Here is a 16137-nt window from a genome sequence, read left to right as displayed (position 1 = left end):
AATAAGTTTCTGATGATAGGACGGGTTCGATGTGGGCCCATTTGTAAATTTAATAACCTATCTACCAAAGTAAATATGTCTCGGGTTCTATATAGAAGACGTGTACCTTAGCAGCCTACTGACTGCCTAAGAAGATCTTTCAGTCTTCCTACGAGCTTCCCTGATCCGAGAAATGGCGGAAATTGTGTGCAGCGTGCCGATTCGTGTCACAGAACGCCTTCACATGTACTTTGTTGTATCCCTTGGTCGACGAACTGGTACCTACATGAAATGCCAAAGGACAACAACCAAGAGGGGGGTGAATTGGTGTTTTCAAATTTTTCTATTTGAAAAGCCAGGGCAAGTGAGTTTGGCCTAATTAGTTCTAAGTTCTAACCCTTGTTCAAGTTATATTAAAAATAAAAGGGAAAGAGATTACCAACACCACAAGAGAGAGGAGGAAGAGTAAGGAGACCACACGATGATTTATAGTGGTTCGGTCACAACTTGACCTACTCCACTACCCAAGTACTTCGCCTTTCCTTGGGATTTTCTCCACTAAAGTGAGACTCCTCAACGCCGCCTCACAAAGCGTTTACAAACGACCACCTCCTTCACAAGGGGACACACCCTTGTTTACAATCTGCCTCCGAGGACGTTCTTCTTTGTTGCACCACCACCTTGAAGAAAGGAACTCCTCTTTGCAACTCCAAATACAATAAAGAAAAGAAAATAGAGAATGAAATGCTCTCAAGCCTCTTTAAGGCATATACAACTCTCAAGCTCACAATATTCTCCCAATGATTGAAACTAAATGCTTGGGGAGATTCCCTTGGCAAGAAGTGAATGCAAGTTTAAATGCTCAAGAGATTTGAAGAAGGATCCTTTTGATTTTCAAGAAAAGCTCTAAGTTTGATTTTCAAAATATTCAAAAGGTGGTAATGAGGGTCTTTGTTGGGGTTTAAATAGCCCTAGTTCATTTGGGAAGAACCAAGGGCAAAACTGTAATAAAACTGGGTGGTTGCACCTACCCACTGCAGACCCCAATGGCTAATTCGCGATACCGTTGAGGTCGATCGAGCCACGGCGGTCGCCCGCCCTTATCGGACGCCTTTTTTATTTTCAAAATCTTTTTCGCCGTAGTCGACTGACGTCAACGCGGTCGCCCGCAGAGGGCTAACTGTTTGAAAAATATTTTGGCTTGAAAAAGGCTTATGCGGTTGACAGGACCCTCGCGGTCGCCCGTCATGGGCATATTGTTTCTAAAAATTATTTTGCCTTAAAACATTCCGCGGTCGACCGAGGGGGTCGCTGTTGACCTCCAATACCCATCTGGATGTTTTCTGGATTTTCAGAAACGATTCCGCGGTCGACAGGCTCGATAAATTTCGTGATGCCCTGGAATTCCAGGTTCCATCCCGCGGTTGCCGGGCCTAGCCCGGTCGACCGGCCCTATGTTAAAAATCTAGTTTTAAAATATTTGTTCGAGGGACTTTGGGCTTTAATCATGTGTTTTCAAATACATTAATGCACTTAGAAAAATAATTTTAAAGATGATTTAAAAACCTCAAAACATGCAAACACAAAATGCTAAGAGGACTCCCATGCATTCTAAAAACTATGACATTGGGTCTTCTTGACCTTCAATCTTGTTGGGCACTTGCATGATCTTCTCCTTGTCTTGAGATAGTCTTCGAACATGTTCTTGCACTTGTGGTTCCCTTGATTCTTCAATACACCATACGGCTTGAAGGGAGACCACCAAGACTTGACTTCAAGACTAGCTCTTGTTTTTCTTGCTCCAAGTGTTGACATGAATGAACCTTGTTTTAATCACAACACTAAAGCAACCATTAGCAAACTACCATCAATTTGGGTTTGTTGATCATCAAAATAAGAGAGGGATGTACCCTTGGGCTTACACTACATGATCCAATCGTTTGATGTTGAAAGGAACATACTGCTTTTTGCGGATCGCCAATCGGACATCCGGAAGGCCCCAATTGGTGACTAGAATATGATCAGTGACCAAGATTAATTCTAGGTATGGAGTGGTGCTCGTTGTTTGCTGATGAAACTTGGCTGGATGTGATGTCCGGGTTGTCTAGAGAAACTTTCGTGCTGAGGTCGCAATGAATTGGAAATGGTCTAGGTGTGTGACTTAATGTCCGAGTGTGAGGAGAATGAGAGTAGAGGGAGTCAGTGTGAGTAGAATTTCTGAGCTTCTAGTATGAGATGGCATGGTAGTTGAAAAGGATCAAATGATTGCACATCATTTTGCCATAGAAGTTGGAGAAATCAGGTAAATAATATACAATGATTCCTAAGAGAGAGAGGAGAGAGGAGAGAGGAGAGAGGAGAGAGGAGAGAGGAGAGAGGAGAGTGAGATGAGAGAGAAAGACAAACATCATTTCTTTGTTTTTTTATCTTTGGCTCTTGGGTTACCAAACCAATATGAAGTGGTCACAACCTTTCCCAACTAAAACACGTTTTGTATTTTGTGTTTTTGCTGGGTGTAAATCGAATAATAAAAAAGCAAATCACGTTCTAAAATTTGGGGCAACAATAGCAAAGGCTCAATATGTTGCATACACTGACCGGCACCCTAAAAATTCGGCCGAAGAAAACAACGATAGTGAGTTGTGCGGCGACCAATTGTCAAAGGAAGGCGACCGACGAATTGTTTGGTGGTTAGGCGCGGGGCGAGGCGCTCTGGCTTTTCGGCGAGGTGTTTGCGGGGGGTGGGTGGTCGGTCGAAGGTGTCTGCAAGAAGATTTTGCAGGCCGAGTTTTAGGTATCTTGAGAACAAGGGGTAGAATCGGTTGGCTTTTGGTGGCTTGATAACCAGGGGTAGGATTTGTTGCCTTGGGCTATCTCTTTTTAAAAAAAAATGATCTCTCGGCTACCTTCCTCTGGAAAAAAGGAAAGTGGATGGTTGGTGGCTGGGAACTGGATGGCGAAAAGGGAAATTTCGTGGCTAACAGTTTTTGGTTTTAAGGGACAAGAATTGGTTGAAGTCTAAGGAGTGAATCGGCTGAAATAAAACCTAGGTTAGTGGGCTTATGAGATAGGATTTAGGTAGGGTATTTGCGATGGAGAACAACTTGAAAATTCTGAGCTTGGGTGGAGATGGTGGCTGGCTATAGGTTGAAGATAACGGGTCAATTGTTGAGTCGACTCGCCTACAATGAGGGAATTTCTATTCTCCTTTAAATTCTACGACGGAACTTCGATCTTCTCTGTAAATAGGTGGCAGGGGGCAGATCCGAACCCGAAAACTAACAACCCGTGGGATACTGGATTCGCCGTGCAATTGAATGATGAGGCTGCCAATGACGTTCACAGGATCTCGATGTATTGTTTTTGCGGTAACAAACTGCTTCGATCTTCTCCAAATGCTCTGATACCTTTTTGACGTAGGAGGGCAAAATATAGAAGAAATAGAAGAAGAGGAGAAGAAAAGTATGAGGAAAAGAGAGAATTAGAGGAGAAATAAGAGTAGAAATTCTGTGTCAATATTATTTCAAAATCTACTCAATGTTTAATCCATCAGGCTATGTGATGTAGGACCGTGAAGAAAAATTGAGGGTAGGGAAGGAAAATAGACGAAAGGGGATAGAATTAGAAGAATAAGGAAAGAAGAGATGAAAATAACCTGAAGAAGAGACGAATTTAGGGAGAAGTAGAAGAAGAAGAGAAGAATAGACGAATTTAGGGAGAGGAGAGGAAATCAGAAGAGGGAAAAAGAAAACCATAATTAGAGGGAGAAGAATCTTTATTCAATATCAATCAAAGTTACAAAATAAGTTGTAAAGAGGCCTTTATATAGGCAAATAAACAACCTAAAAGATAGAGACCTTCTAAAATAAGAATTCCTAAAAATAACATGGAAAATAAAATCCTAAAAGCTAATAACATAGAAATAAAAATACTAGGAACTAAATAATGCCGAAATAAATCCTAATATTTGCATCATTCTCCCCTGCTTGAAAAAGAACTCGCCCTCGAGTTCTAGTCTGCCTGGGTCAAATATGACAATAATCTAATGAAGCAGAAAGATGCGCAATCCGTCTGAAGCAATCATGATGGCTAATGCTCGTGACAGCAATGAAAGCGATCTGAAAAGTTGGCAGCGGAATATGGAAGAAAGCATCCATACAAAATCATCAAAATACAAGCCTTTCGTGAGAATCAGGGAAGCTGGGAAGATGGCAATGTACTCATCCTGGATCGGCGTGATCGGCAAAACAGCTATGAGTGGTACCAATCGGGGAACATCCTCCACATAATCAACATTAATTGGTAGCTCAGTAGGCACAGGAGAATTTATATGGAAGTCATCCGCTAGTACCTCATCAGACTCAGTAGAATCAATGATAAAATCAGAGTCTAGGACTGAAGCTTGGGCAGTGATGTCAAGGCTGATGGACCTCATGATCAATCTGCTGAACAAGTTCATCTGTGTCGGCACAAGTGTCGGCAATCTGATCAATCGGCGCAAATATAGGGCAATCCTCTGTAATATGCTCGCGATCATCTGTCTCAGGTAATGGCTCAACAGTCATGTCACTCGGCTCTGACTCAGGACGATGCTCGATTAACTCTGTCAAGGGAAAAACCTCACATGGATCTGCCACAATATCTGTCTTAGAAGTGTGAAGCTGTCTCTGCTCATGTATACGGCGCACTGAATTTTCAGCTATAATTTTAGCTTCGCATATATAATGACGGTCTTCTTTTAGTCGTTCAAGGAGGGCTTCGACTTTACTTTCAACACTACACAACACTCTATATTCTCGCTTACGATTCAATCTCTGTTGATTCAAATAGTCGAGCGCATGAATATTCACAAACGCATCACGAACATCCTCCCAACGATAGATTGGCTGCTCACGTTTTCTACGACGGTTCGTTTCAATGTGGCTCCATGAACATCGGGCTTGTCGTCGTACAGTTTCTTTAGCCCAGTAGATAGTCTGGCGGTGATCATGGCCATTGTACTCATGATATGCGTCTAGAGCATCAATCCAACGTAAACATGTATCCTCATAATAGCGAAAGTGAGTGCGGCCATTCCAATAGCTTTCGTTGTACCCATCAAAAAAGGGAATAAGTTGTGGAGTCATAGAGATCGATGACGAAAACTGAAATCAACCGTCTGATTTGTTTGTCATCTCGAAAGAAGCACAACATCTAAAGACGGATGAGATCGATCCCATACTATTCTTCGGAATGATATGATATTCTGATCTGATTTCAAATGCCCAATTTGTTGTGCGACAAATTCTGCCGTGATCCGGTGAAGATCGACACTTGATGTAAATCGACGAATGAGATCGATCCTGGATCTGACCTTTAGATAGCAGCCATGGGTGTAGATGGTTTCTTTATGATGATTGGAGCAAAAGTCCAGAAGGAAGCCGTGCCAAATTCCGACCCAAAATGCCTCTTATACTAGGGCATGGATTATGCGAACTGGTGGTCCACAATGCTTTGGATACTATGTGGTCCTCAGGCTAGCAAGACTAAGTGTAAATTGATGCAGGCGTGTCTGTCTGTTGGAGTCACACAGATAAAAGTAATAGCCTTCTTTACTATTACTTTATTGCTAATGGGTCCCACATGGTTGATAGACTTGACCTCTCTTTTCTTTTTTTTGTAGACAAAGGCAAGTTGTCTTTATTGAATGGAACGTGTCAGGCAAGCCACCCAGCCTAGCCCACTTTCACACTGCTGCCAAGAATAGTATTTACTTTTTGACTACTGCCCTTTTGACTTGGTCATGTGACCCACTTTGAGGTTGCAGATCACGGGTTTGGTGGAAGCAAGCTTCCCTTGCAGATTTGGATGTGGATCAAACTACGACAGCCGGTTCTGTGATTGTTTCCGCTTCAAATACAATGATGGGCTGAGGTTTCTTTCCGATCAGTGGCTACACCTGAGTGGTGTCTTGAGGTTGAAGATGGAGTTAATCGGGTTTCCAATAGCCAAGTTAACACGGCTGCAAAAAGGGAAAAACTGATTTTGATCAAATCGGGTTGATTTTTCCGGATTTTGCAACAAAAATTGAACAATCTTCAAGGTTTGGATATGAGAATAACAGGGACTGTTGGGATAGGAGGAAAGTAGGATGAGGGAGATGAGAGTCGGATGTTGAGAGATAAATAGGATGGAAGATGGGGAAGAGAAGGAAAGAGAGAATAGAGAGAAAGAGAAGTAAGGGGACAGAGAATAGGGAGAGGAAAAGAGAGAATAGAGAGAAAGAGAAGTAAGGGGACAGAGAATAGGGAGAGGAAAAGAGAGCTTGGATCTTTTGCTCTGATACCAAATTGATGTAGGACCGTGAAGAAAAATTGAGGGAAATTGAGGGTAGGGAAGGAAAATAGACGAAAGGGGATAGAATTAGAAGAATAGGGGAAGAAGAGAAGAAAATAACCTGAAGAAGAGACGAATTTAGGGAGAAGTAGAAGAAGAAGAGAAGAATAGACGAATTTAAGGAGAGGAGAGGAAATCAGAAGACGGAAAAAGAAAACCAGAATTAGAGGGAGAAGAATCTTTATTCAATATCAATCAAAGTTACAAAATAAGTTGTAAAGAGGCCTTTATATTGGCAAATAAACAACCTAAAAGATAGAAACCTTCTAAAATAAGAATTCCTAAAAATAACATGGAAAATAAAATCCTAGAAGCTAATAACATAGAAATAAAAATACTAGGAACTAAATAATGCGGAAATAAATCATAATATCTGCATCACTATGTATATAGGCAACAAATAAAATAAATAAAAATAAACCATTATGTCCTTACTGGCGCCACGGGTGCGACCCCTTCTAGAGTAGGTTTGAAGCGGGCGCCTACGATCCCCATATTTCTACCACATATGTTGTAATGCAACCTTGAAAAGCAAGGAAATTAAATTTGGTATCAATTTTGTCTATCATGTAATGTCCCTTTATGTAACACTACTGTTCAGCAGAGTTTAGTGGTTATTTTGGGGTGCCTCACAAATACATCAGCTGATTCCTAGCCCTCTCTTACAAATTCCTAGAGCGATTTCATATCAAGCTAGGAATGATCACTTGGTTATGCATTTAAAGTTCATGAAAATGTTGAACTCTGAGATTCAACTGGTGTGAACTTAATATTTCTTAGGACTGGTGATTACCAAGGTTTAAAGGCATGGTGAAGGCATACACTAGCCATATTGACATGTTTACGCAAGATTCTTAGGACTGGTGATTACCAAGGTTTAAAGGCATTGTGAAGGCATACACTGGCCATATTGACATGTATACCCAAGATTTATCATAATTTCAGCAATATTTACAAAAACCAACTTTTTCTGTGTATATTTATATTTTCTTAAATGTGATTTCCAGGGAATTTCTAACATTCTTCCCGTAATATTGCTATATTTTCGCAATTCTATGTATTATTCTCTTTAGATTCAACTTATTTATTAGTTTTGTTTTTTGTGAGATAGTCCCACTAATATATCTCTGCCAAGCTTCAACATTTGAAAATCTTGCAAAATTTCTCGGATGAGAAATCTTCATGGAGCGTACTTTTTCACCATGCCCTTGATAGAAATGTTTTTTTTTTATTGGTTGAAATTTCATTGAAAAGAAAAGACCGAGGTGGTCGCATACAAACACGAGAAATGAGATCACGCAAGATACATGGTAAAGCATGAAAAACTGATGACATCTGATGCAGAACGTGCGGCGTGGATCAAATCTTCTATTTTTTATTTTCTATTCTCGTCATTTTATTTGTAGTATTTTTTTAGGGCATCAAATCTTGTTCTTTTGGCATGATTTTGGTATTTTTAGAAAGGTTTTTCGATTACCTATCTAAAGATCCCAGGATTGCTCTATTTGGACTTGATTTGGCTAAGTTATAGGCAATTTTAGGATATGGTAAGTGTTTAATACGGGATTATTATTTAGGGTTATCTTAGAGACATTTCTTGCTTTTATTTATGTTGCTTTAGATAGAAGATGAAGAGTAATTGTTAGGCAACTATTTAGGGTTGCTATTCTTAAGTTTTAGATCTTTATATTATGTAATGGCATGAGGAAAGAAAGATAGATTGAATAAAGTTTATTTTTGGGACATCACTTGTGAAAATGCATTGGCTCTTTCACGTGGGTGAAGGAGCTTCACTCCTTTCTCGTGTTATGTTGGAGTTTTTCTCCAAAACTGTGGCATGGGTTTTCAAGCCCCCACGAGATTATTTTAGTCGCTTCTTGTGTTGATCTCCATCTTGGTGTTGCCACTCCACGCTCCCTATGTCAGTTGGTGTCAGAGCACAAGGGATCTCCGACGAATGCATGACAGGATGAAGAAGTCACCGCACCTAACGTTGGCCGGCCTGATCTAGTCGCGGAGAATGAAGAACTCCAACAACGGGTGAAGACTATCACACAGTTAGTGTTACTCGAAGCCCACATTCATGAGAAGACGGTCATGGATCTGAGAGTGCCTTCGAGAGCCCTTTTCATGGCGCTTGCTTCATGTAAGGGATCATTATCAAGGTTGCCAGAGCGGGAATAGAAGGCTCCTAGGGAAGAATCCTACTCAAGGTTGCCAAAGCGGGAATCGAAGGCTCCCAGGGAAGAATCCTGCTTCCTGCTTTCTTGATCATTATTAAAAAAAAAAGAAGCTTCATGTAAGGTATCAAGAAAAGATGAAAAAAAAAGGAAGAATGGAGGTTGGTGCAACGCCGAAAATCAGATTTGGAGGACGATGGCCTAAACTGGAGGTCTAGTTTTCTTCAAGCGGGGCTGAATGATGCAGAACGTGCGGAGTTGATCAAATCTTTTATTTTTTATTTTTATTTTCGTCATTTTATTTTCGTCATTTTATTTGTAGTACTTTTTTAGGGCATCAAATCTTGTTCTTTTGGCATGATTTTGGTGTTTTTAGAAAGGTTTTCGATTATCTATCTAAAGAGCCCAAGATTACGCGATTTGGACTTGATTTGGGTAAGTTATGGCAGTTTTAGGATAGGGTAAGTGTCTATTACGGAATTACTATTTTAGGTAAGTTTTAGTCTAAGTTTTAGGTTTTATTTATGTTATTTAGATGGACGGCTATTATTAGTTGCTTGGGTATTAAGTTAGGTTTTAAGGTTTCTTTTCTTATAAATATATGTTATGTAAGCATTGTAATGGACTTTGATTATTGAATGAAATTTGCCTTTAGGCTTTTGAGTTCATTTGAGAACTTTTGGTTGCTTGAATTAGCACCTGCAGGAGTATTTTCTAGTTTCACTCTGAGAAACTCAACTTCGACGGGATTGAAGTAAATCACATCCCCTTTGATGGTGATCGGAGTATTCTATTCCCTACCACGGTGTTTGAAGGCCCCTTTTTCAATTATTTTATCAATCTTGCATCTGCTGCTGTGCAACGAAGAGCGTCCAGATTTTTCGGACTGCATCAAAATCGCAAGCAGGTAAAGAATCAAACTGCTGAAGGGCCGTCATGCGGACCCCCTCCCTTCTTAGCTTATCTTCCATCCCATTGACATATCTCCTTATATGAAGGAAGGAAGTAGTTGAGCTTCCTAAAATACCTTTGATCTTCTCAGATAGCTTTGCAAATCTCCGTGGGAATACATGTGATCCATTCTGCCAGCAGATTACATTTTGGGAGTTCCCTTCTACCACCACTCTATCTAAGTCTTTTCCCACTAGAAACTTGATTCCTTGGTAAACTGCTTGCACTTTCGCCTCACTAGAGTCTGTTTCTCCAATGGGACCTGCAAAGGCCCTCTTTATTGCTCCCCCCTCCCCTTCTCCATCTCTACTCCCCCCATGCCTGCCGGACCAAGATTACCAAGACTAGAGCCATCGAAATTAAGCTGTAGGAACCCTTAGGCTGGTGACTCCCACTCCTGCACAATTACAGGCCTTCGCTCTGAACTGATGCACACATCCGTCCACCCATTCCACAAGTCAAATGCGGAAAGAAACTTGAAGCTTGGAAAGCTTGGAAGAGACTTTGCATAAAAAATTGAAAGGGCTATCACCTTATTGAGTAAATAAGGCGAGCTTTTAGCATACCCTGGCATTCCTTTCTTTCCAGAATACCTAGACAACTGCGAGAAAACTATCTTCCATTATATTTTGCCCTTTTCCTCCATGGAAACATTTGCCAACACTCCAAATGATTAATAAGATGCTTGGGGAACACCCACGCTATTCCAAATCTCCCCAAAATGCCATCCCATAACTCCTTGCTATCCTGCGGTGAATAGATTGTCCATTGATTCCCCATCTTGAATACACAGGGTGCAATGATCCCATTGATTCCTTCCTTAGGAATTCGACCGTTTGAATCCTTTTGCGAATAGCATCCCTACCAAAAAGTCCAAACCTGGGTAGGGCTTAGAAGGACGAAACCCCTGCTCCACTTGAGGCAGCAGGAGAAGGCACGAGGTGCTGATAGAATGATTTGATGGTGAATTCCCCTGAATTATCCCAGACCCATACCCTAATGTCAGATCCATTACTTTTTATGTAACATCCCTCAAGAATCTCAGAGTATAGCCACTGATTGTAAGTCCTTGTCAAAGAAGTTTCTTCTGAACGCTGGCATCCATATGATCCTACGCACACTTCTCTGAAAGGAGTCACTAAAGCCTTTGTAGCCGATGATACACATACAAATGTGGAAACAACTCCTTCAACAAAACAGATGCACATCACTTGTCATGCCAAAATCTTACTCTATCTCCAGACCGAGCTCTTAATCTACTGCCTGCAAGAAGCATATGCTTTTAGCTCATAATGTCTCTCCACACGGTACATCCAGTGTGCCTATACTAGTCCTTCGAGTGCCAATGTCCTACTTGAGAGCCGTACTTACCGTAAATTAATTTGGCCCAAAGCTGGAGTCTTCCTCCCTGTACCTCCGCAACCACTTGCCCAAAAGAGCCCGATTGACTTTTTTTATCTTTCTTATTCCTAATCCTTCTGCCTTCAATGGTTTGCAACATTCCTTCCATGCAACTAGGGGAATACCTTTCTTTTCTTGTGATAATCCCCATAAGAACCTTCTTTGAATTGTTTTCATTTCTCTTAATTACACTCACATGACATTTAAACAAAGAAAGCTGATAAATAGGGAGATTTGCCAAAACCACTTAACGAAGCTAGTTAGTTTGCCATTCCAGGTATTAGATTTGCTGATTTCATCGATGGTCCAGTTCATCATTAAATACGTTTGCTTGTTTATGGGTTGTTGAACATTACAGGGAACAACTACACTTTTAAAGCTCATAACATGACCAATTGATAACTTTTGATATTCAAGTTCGTTTATACTTTTACTCCTAACAGATTTGAAGCACATATGGCCATGTAGTCAGCTAAATAATTCATTGCCCGCAATTGAAATTCGTATGAACCGCTCTGGTCATCTCTCATTAAGCCTAGATATACTGTTGACTTAGCATTGGCCTCTGCAGTCATTCATGTTTAGCCTGTACATCTAATGCATCTCTCTTTGGAATTGCAGTTACTTTTGGGGTGTAAATTTCTCTTTGTTTCTACCTACTTTTGTTTTTTGTGTGTTGGTCTTTTTGGCTTTCTTTTGACTAAATTTATTATGTTAGGAGGAAGCTTTTTCTTGTCAGCTATCCACTTGCATCAGTCTCTTCACTGTTCCCGGATAGGTATTTGGATTTCAGCCATACACTGAGTAACCTATCTAGTTTAAAAGAATATACCAAGAAACATTTGATGTGTATTTCGAGCCGGGTAAATGTTCGATGAAAAACAGTTCATTGGGTTGAACGTTCATGCCTTTCATTTGGTAAGTTGAATATGTTGTTTTACTTTTGTACTTAGTGGGAAAATAGGCATGCAATACCTTTCATCTCTCTAGCAAATTAGTGTTTCTAGCTCTTAAGTGTATGCTTTCATCTCACTAGCAAACAAGTGTTTCTAACTATACTTGTAAATAGTAATATCATGCAAATGTGTTTTAAGTTGGGAGTGGATCCTTCTTAGATGATCTCCTAAATAGTACCAATTCCAATAAATTCCACAGATAATTTGGTAATTTATCCGTTGGGAGTCGATCATTAGATCAGATGTCTTGAATATTACACCAAATAAAGTGTATCTTTCACCATCGATCACGAACACAACGAAAATTATTTGCAGAGCTTTGGCCCCCTATCGTCAATTGTTAGCCTCTCCCCAGGATGCAATGGGCAATAACCATTAGATCCAAGCTTCAATATCCCAAGGCGCATGATGGATGTCAAGAGATCGCCCGATTGACTCCTAACATACTTGTTATAAATAGTGAGTTGCTTCTGCTTCGGCATGTGACATTGTATTCTCTCCATTTTTCTTTCTTTCGAGGAATTAGGCAATTGCACTAGTTCGAAATAGAGAATGGTTACTTTCGCATGTGACGACATACCTTTCCAAACAAATCAATCATTCAATGACTATGGAAGGCCATGAGAACCATTCCTTTTGAGCGGGTCCCATTTCTCAATTTAATATTGTTTTAACGAGGGTTTTTTTTTGAGATTTTAATTGAACGGACAAACATGCATGCGCAATATAAACATCCCATGAAAAATAAAGCACATCTATAAAACTCGTTAGGCATCTTAGGTCTTGCTAGATTCCCCTCAATTGAATCATGTGACTTAGATATGCCTCAATCTGATCTGACAATCAATCTTGACATCTCTCCTAAATTGTAAATCCTATTAATTTACTAATTATATCAATATTTACCATAAAAAAATTAATTACTTCAATCTTTCTCAATAGAAATTTTGGGAAACCGGTTATTTGGATAGGTTATGTTCAGTTGCATCACTTTGGGCGGGAAAAGGAAATGACGTGGTAAATGGAAAAGAAAATGAAAAGAAAAAGAAAAGCAATCGTGGGCTTTATGCCTTCAGTTGGTAGGAAACTGTGAAGAAAATAAACAGACGTGTAAATGTGGCATTTAATTGCATAGAAAGTACATGGAATCGCATAGAAAGTACTAGTCTAAAAAGAGGTTATCAACTGTTTAACAGGTCTAAATATAATTTAACAACACTAACCTAAATAGGGTTATCAAGGGTGGGACCCATACTATTTTGGACGGTTCATAGCGAATGAGGGTGGGACCCACTATTTTGGCTGGGATAAACATTTCTCATGGAATAGTTTTTCCTAATAACCATTTTACTCATTCAGCCACATAAAGTCATTCGTGGCAGGGGAAATTGAGGGAACCTATGTCTTCATTGCCCAAGAAGGAAAAAATGTAGATTGGGGAAAAAATAAATAGAAACCTACATAACATTAGCATAAGAAGAATTCGAAAAATTCCCTTTCCTGAATTGAGCTAGAAACATGAAATTCTTTGTTAACAATCAAAGCTGTAATAGAGTGGGGCAATCAGTCCCCACAATATTAGTTAGGCCCTATTTGATTTAGATTGTGAGTCCAGAACTGTTTATTAGGCTCAAAATTGTGTTTAATTTCGAGGCTAATGATCAGTTTTGGAGTCAATATCAATTCTCAAAAACCGAAATGAATAGGGCCTTGGCAGCATAAATGGGTTTTCGGATTGACAATTCCAGTGGTGCAGTTGGAGAACAATCTCTTCATACGACACTACTACCTGCAATTACTAAACAGCACAAAGATTGAATTCGGTGTCAATGAGCTGAGAGCAAGTACACTGATAATTTGCTAGTACATAGCATATTGACAATAACAATTCAAAAGGCAACACAAGTTCTATCAAAAGACCATTACATAGAAGAGGCTTCTAAAGCCAATAACAATTCAAAATAGTTTGTTTCTAAAATACCACTCACAAATACTACATAGTGATGTCAAGATGCAAAATAACATCCCAGCAATGCCTACTATCCAATATTACACCTTCAAAAACCAAAGAATCAAAGGTGCCATAATCAGAATGAAGCCTAACAGGCAGCAAATGCACGTACAGCCGGTATTGATCGCAACAAATGAAGGATCGGTAGTGGGTCTGCACAAGAAAAAAAAACCCCAGTTAGGCCCTGATTTGTTCCAAGGACTTATGATTTAAACTTTCTTCTAAATGATATGTTTTCTTTTCACATGCTTAATGTTAGAGGGATTGTAAGCCCAAGGGTTCCCATGGGTTAATAATTCACCTTACCTTCTTGTTTTGATGGTAGCAAACCAAATTGATTAGCATTTTTGGATTGATGTGTTGCTTGGAGGTGTTGTGTTGTATATAGGAATTTTATGTCATAATTGCCATTACACAACTCTTCACAACACATGACTTGTGGATCAAGGATCAAAGGAACAAAGAGCTTGCACCTACATTGGACTCATCCTCATTTGAAGATGCTCAAGCAAAGTACCTCAACATGAAGATCCCACAAGTTCCTAAGCAAGTGTCAAGAAGGAGCTTGGAGTTGAACATGCCATGGTGACACCTCATGTATCTCAACATGCATTGAAGATTAGGTAGACATGTCATAAGAGCTAAGATAAAGTTCAAGATGTTCACTCAAGCCGAAGAAGTCCAAGAAAGTGCAAAGGAGCCAAGACATTCCAAGAAGACTCAAGGTTCTTATTTTTAAAATATATTTTGAGTTCTCTTAATTTTATGTTTAAATGCACTTTCAAAAGGTTTTCAAATGGTTTTTATACTTAACATTTTACATCTTTGAAAACCATCAACACACCCAAAAATGTGTTTGAAAACCTTGGACTTAAGCCCAAAACCCCCTGATCTTTAAAGTTAAAATGGAATTTTTACCAGGGCCGGTAGACCGGGTTAGGGCAGGCGATTGCGGGATGGAACTTGGAAATCCAGGCCATCTCGAATTTTATCGGGCCGGTTGACCGGGTTAAGCCGAGCGACTGCGGATATGTGTCTGTTTCAAAACAGAAAAATCCTACATGGTCTAAGCAGGCGACCGCCGTGGGTCGGTTGACCAGGATAGATTTTTGAGCCAAATTTTTTGAGCAAATAGTTAGCCCTCGCCGGGCGACTGCCATGTGGCCGATTGACCGCGACGATAAGAAATTTAAAAATAGAATAGGGCGCCCGATAGGGGCGGGCGACCGCCGTAGCCCGGTCGACCACCCCTGTCTAGCAAATTAGCCATTGGGGCGTTTTCTGCTTGACTTTTTAAGCCAATAATTTACAATTTTACCCCAAATGGTCATATTTTCAAATACACTATATATACATGATTAAAACCTATCTCTACAAGCTTTTGAACATTTGAGAAAGATCAAATCCCATTTCTCTTTGAGCTTAAACATTTTATTTCAAAAGCTAAAAACCTCTTTGAGCTTAAACATTTTATTTCAAAAGCTAAAAACCTCTTTGATCTTCCATTTCTACATCTTCTCAAGAGGCACTCCATAGGGCTTTACGTTTGTATTTTCTTAGAGTGATTGTGAGCTTACAAAGTTGTAATCAGCCTATTAAGAGGCATTGAGTGTTTTTTATTTTATTTATTCTTTATGAGAGGGTCTTCTTTTTGGCCCGTAAAGAAAAGTGAAGAAAAGGGTCTCCGATTCGGCCCGTGAAGAAAGGTGAATCATGTGCAAGGGTGTGATTCCCTTGTCAAGGCTTCGTGCGAAGGGCTTCGCTTTGGCCCTTGAGAATGGAAAAGCAAGGATTTGTTCCCTTTGGAGATGAAGGAGTCGGGTGTATGGCTTCATCATTTTAGTGGAGATCCCAAGGAGGTAAACTTGGAAGAGTGGAGTAGGTCAAGTTGTGACCGAATCACTATAAATCTTGTGCCTTGTGGATGCTTGCTCTTTTCTCTCTCTCTCTCTCTCTCTCTCTCTCTCTCTCTCTCTCGCACGTGTGGTGATTGATAATCTCCAACCTTATGTTTATGCTTTAATTGAACAAGGGTTAGTGAATGCACTTAGGTTAAATGTCTAACCCCTAAATTGCATTATAATATCTATTTGAACAAGGGTTAGCTAAATGTGCATGATTAGAAAGTTTAATCCCTAAATTTTATTGATATACCTATTTGAACAAGGGTTAATCTAATTAGTGCTTAATTAAATGGATTAATTTTTAATCTCCCTTACTTAAAGCCTAAAATTTCTAATTGACCAATTCACCCCCCTCTTGGATTGTCACACCTATATTTCAT

At 39.8% G+C, this 16137-nt stretch overlaps 1 protein-coding gene across 4 annotated transcripts in view; it reads left to right on the top strand.

Moving 5' to 3' along the window:
- LOC143846011 (bromo-adjacent homology (BAH) domain-containing protein) overlaps positions 1-11872 on the top strand; it is a 104166-nt gene extending 92294 nt beyond the window's left edge. For all 4 annotated transcript variants that reach the window (XR_013234621.1, XR_013234622.1, XM_077354420.1 and 1 more), the window contains one exon: positions 11605-11872. Coding sequence is in view for 1 of the 4 variants with exons in the window: in XM_077354420.1 (XP_077210535.1) it covers positions 11605-11664 (60 nt within the window). In the remaining 3 variants the exon portion in view is untranslated. The remainder of the gene's footprint in view (positions 1-11604) is intronic.
- Positions 11873-16137: the final 4265 nt, after the last annotated feature.

Source organism: Tasmannia lanceolata, unplaced genomic scaffold, assembly GCF_043159265.1.
Source record: "Tasmannia lanceolata isolate RefF3 unplaced genomic scaffold, GAP_Taslan_0.1 ptg000015l, whole genome shotgun sequence".
In the NCBI taxonomy this organism is placed as follows: Eukaryota; Viridiplantae; Streptophyta; class Magnoliopsida; order Canellales; family Winteraceae; genus Tasmannia; species Tasmannia lanceolata.
Note: the sequence above shows the minus strand (reverse complement) of the source record. Positions and strands in the feature narration are given on the sequence as shown.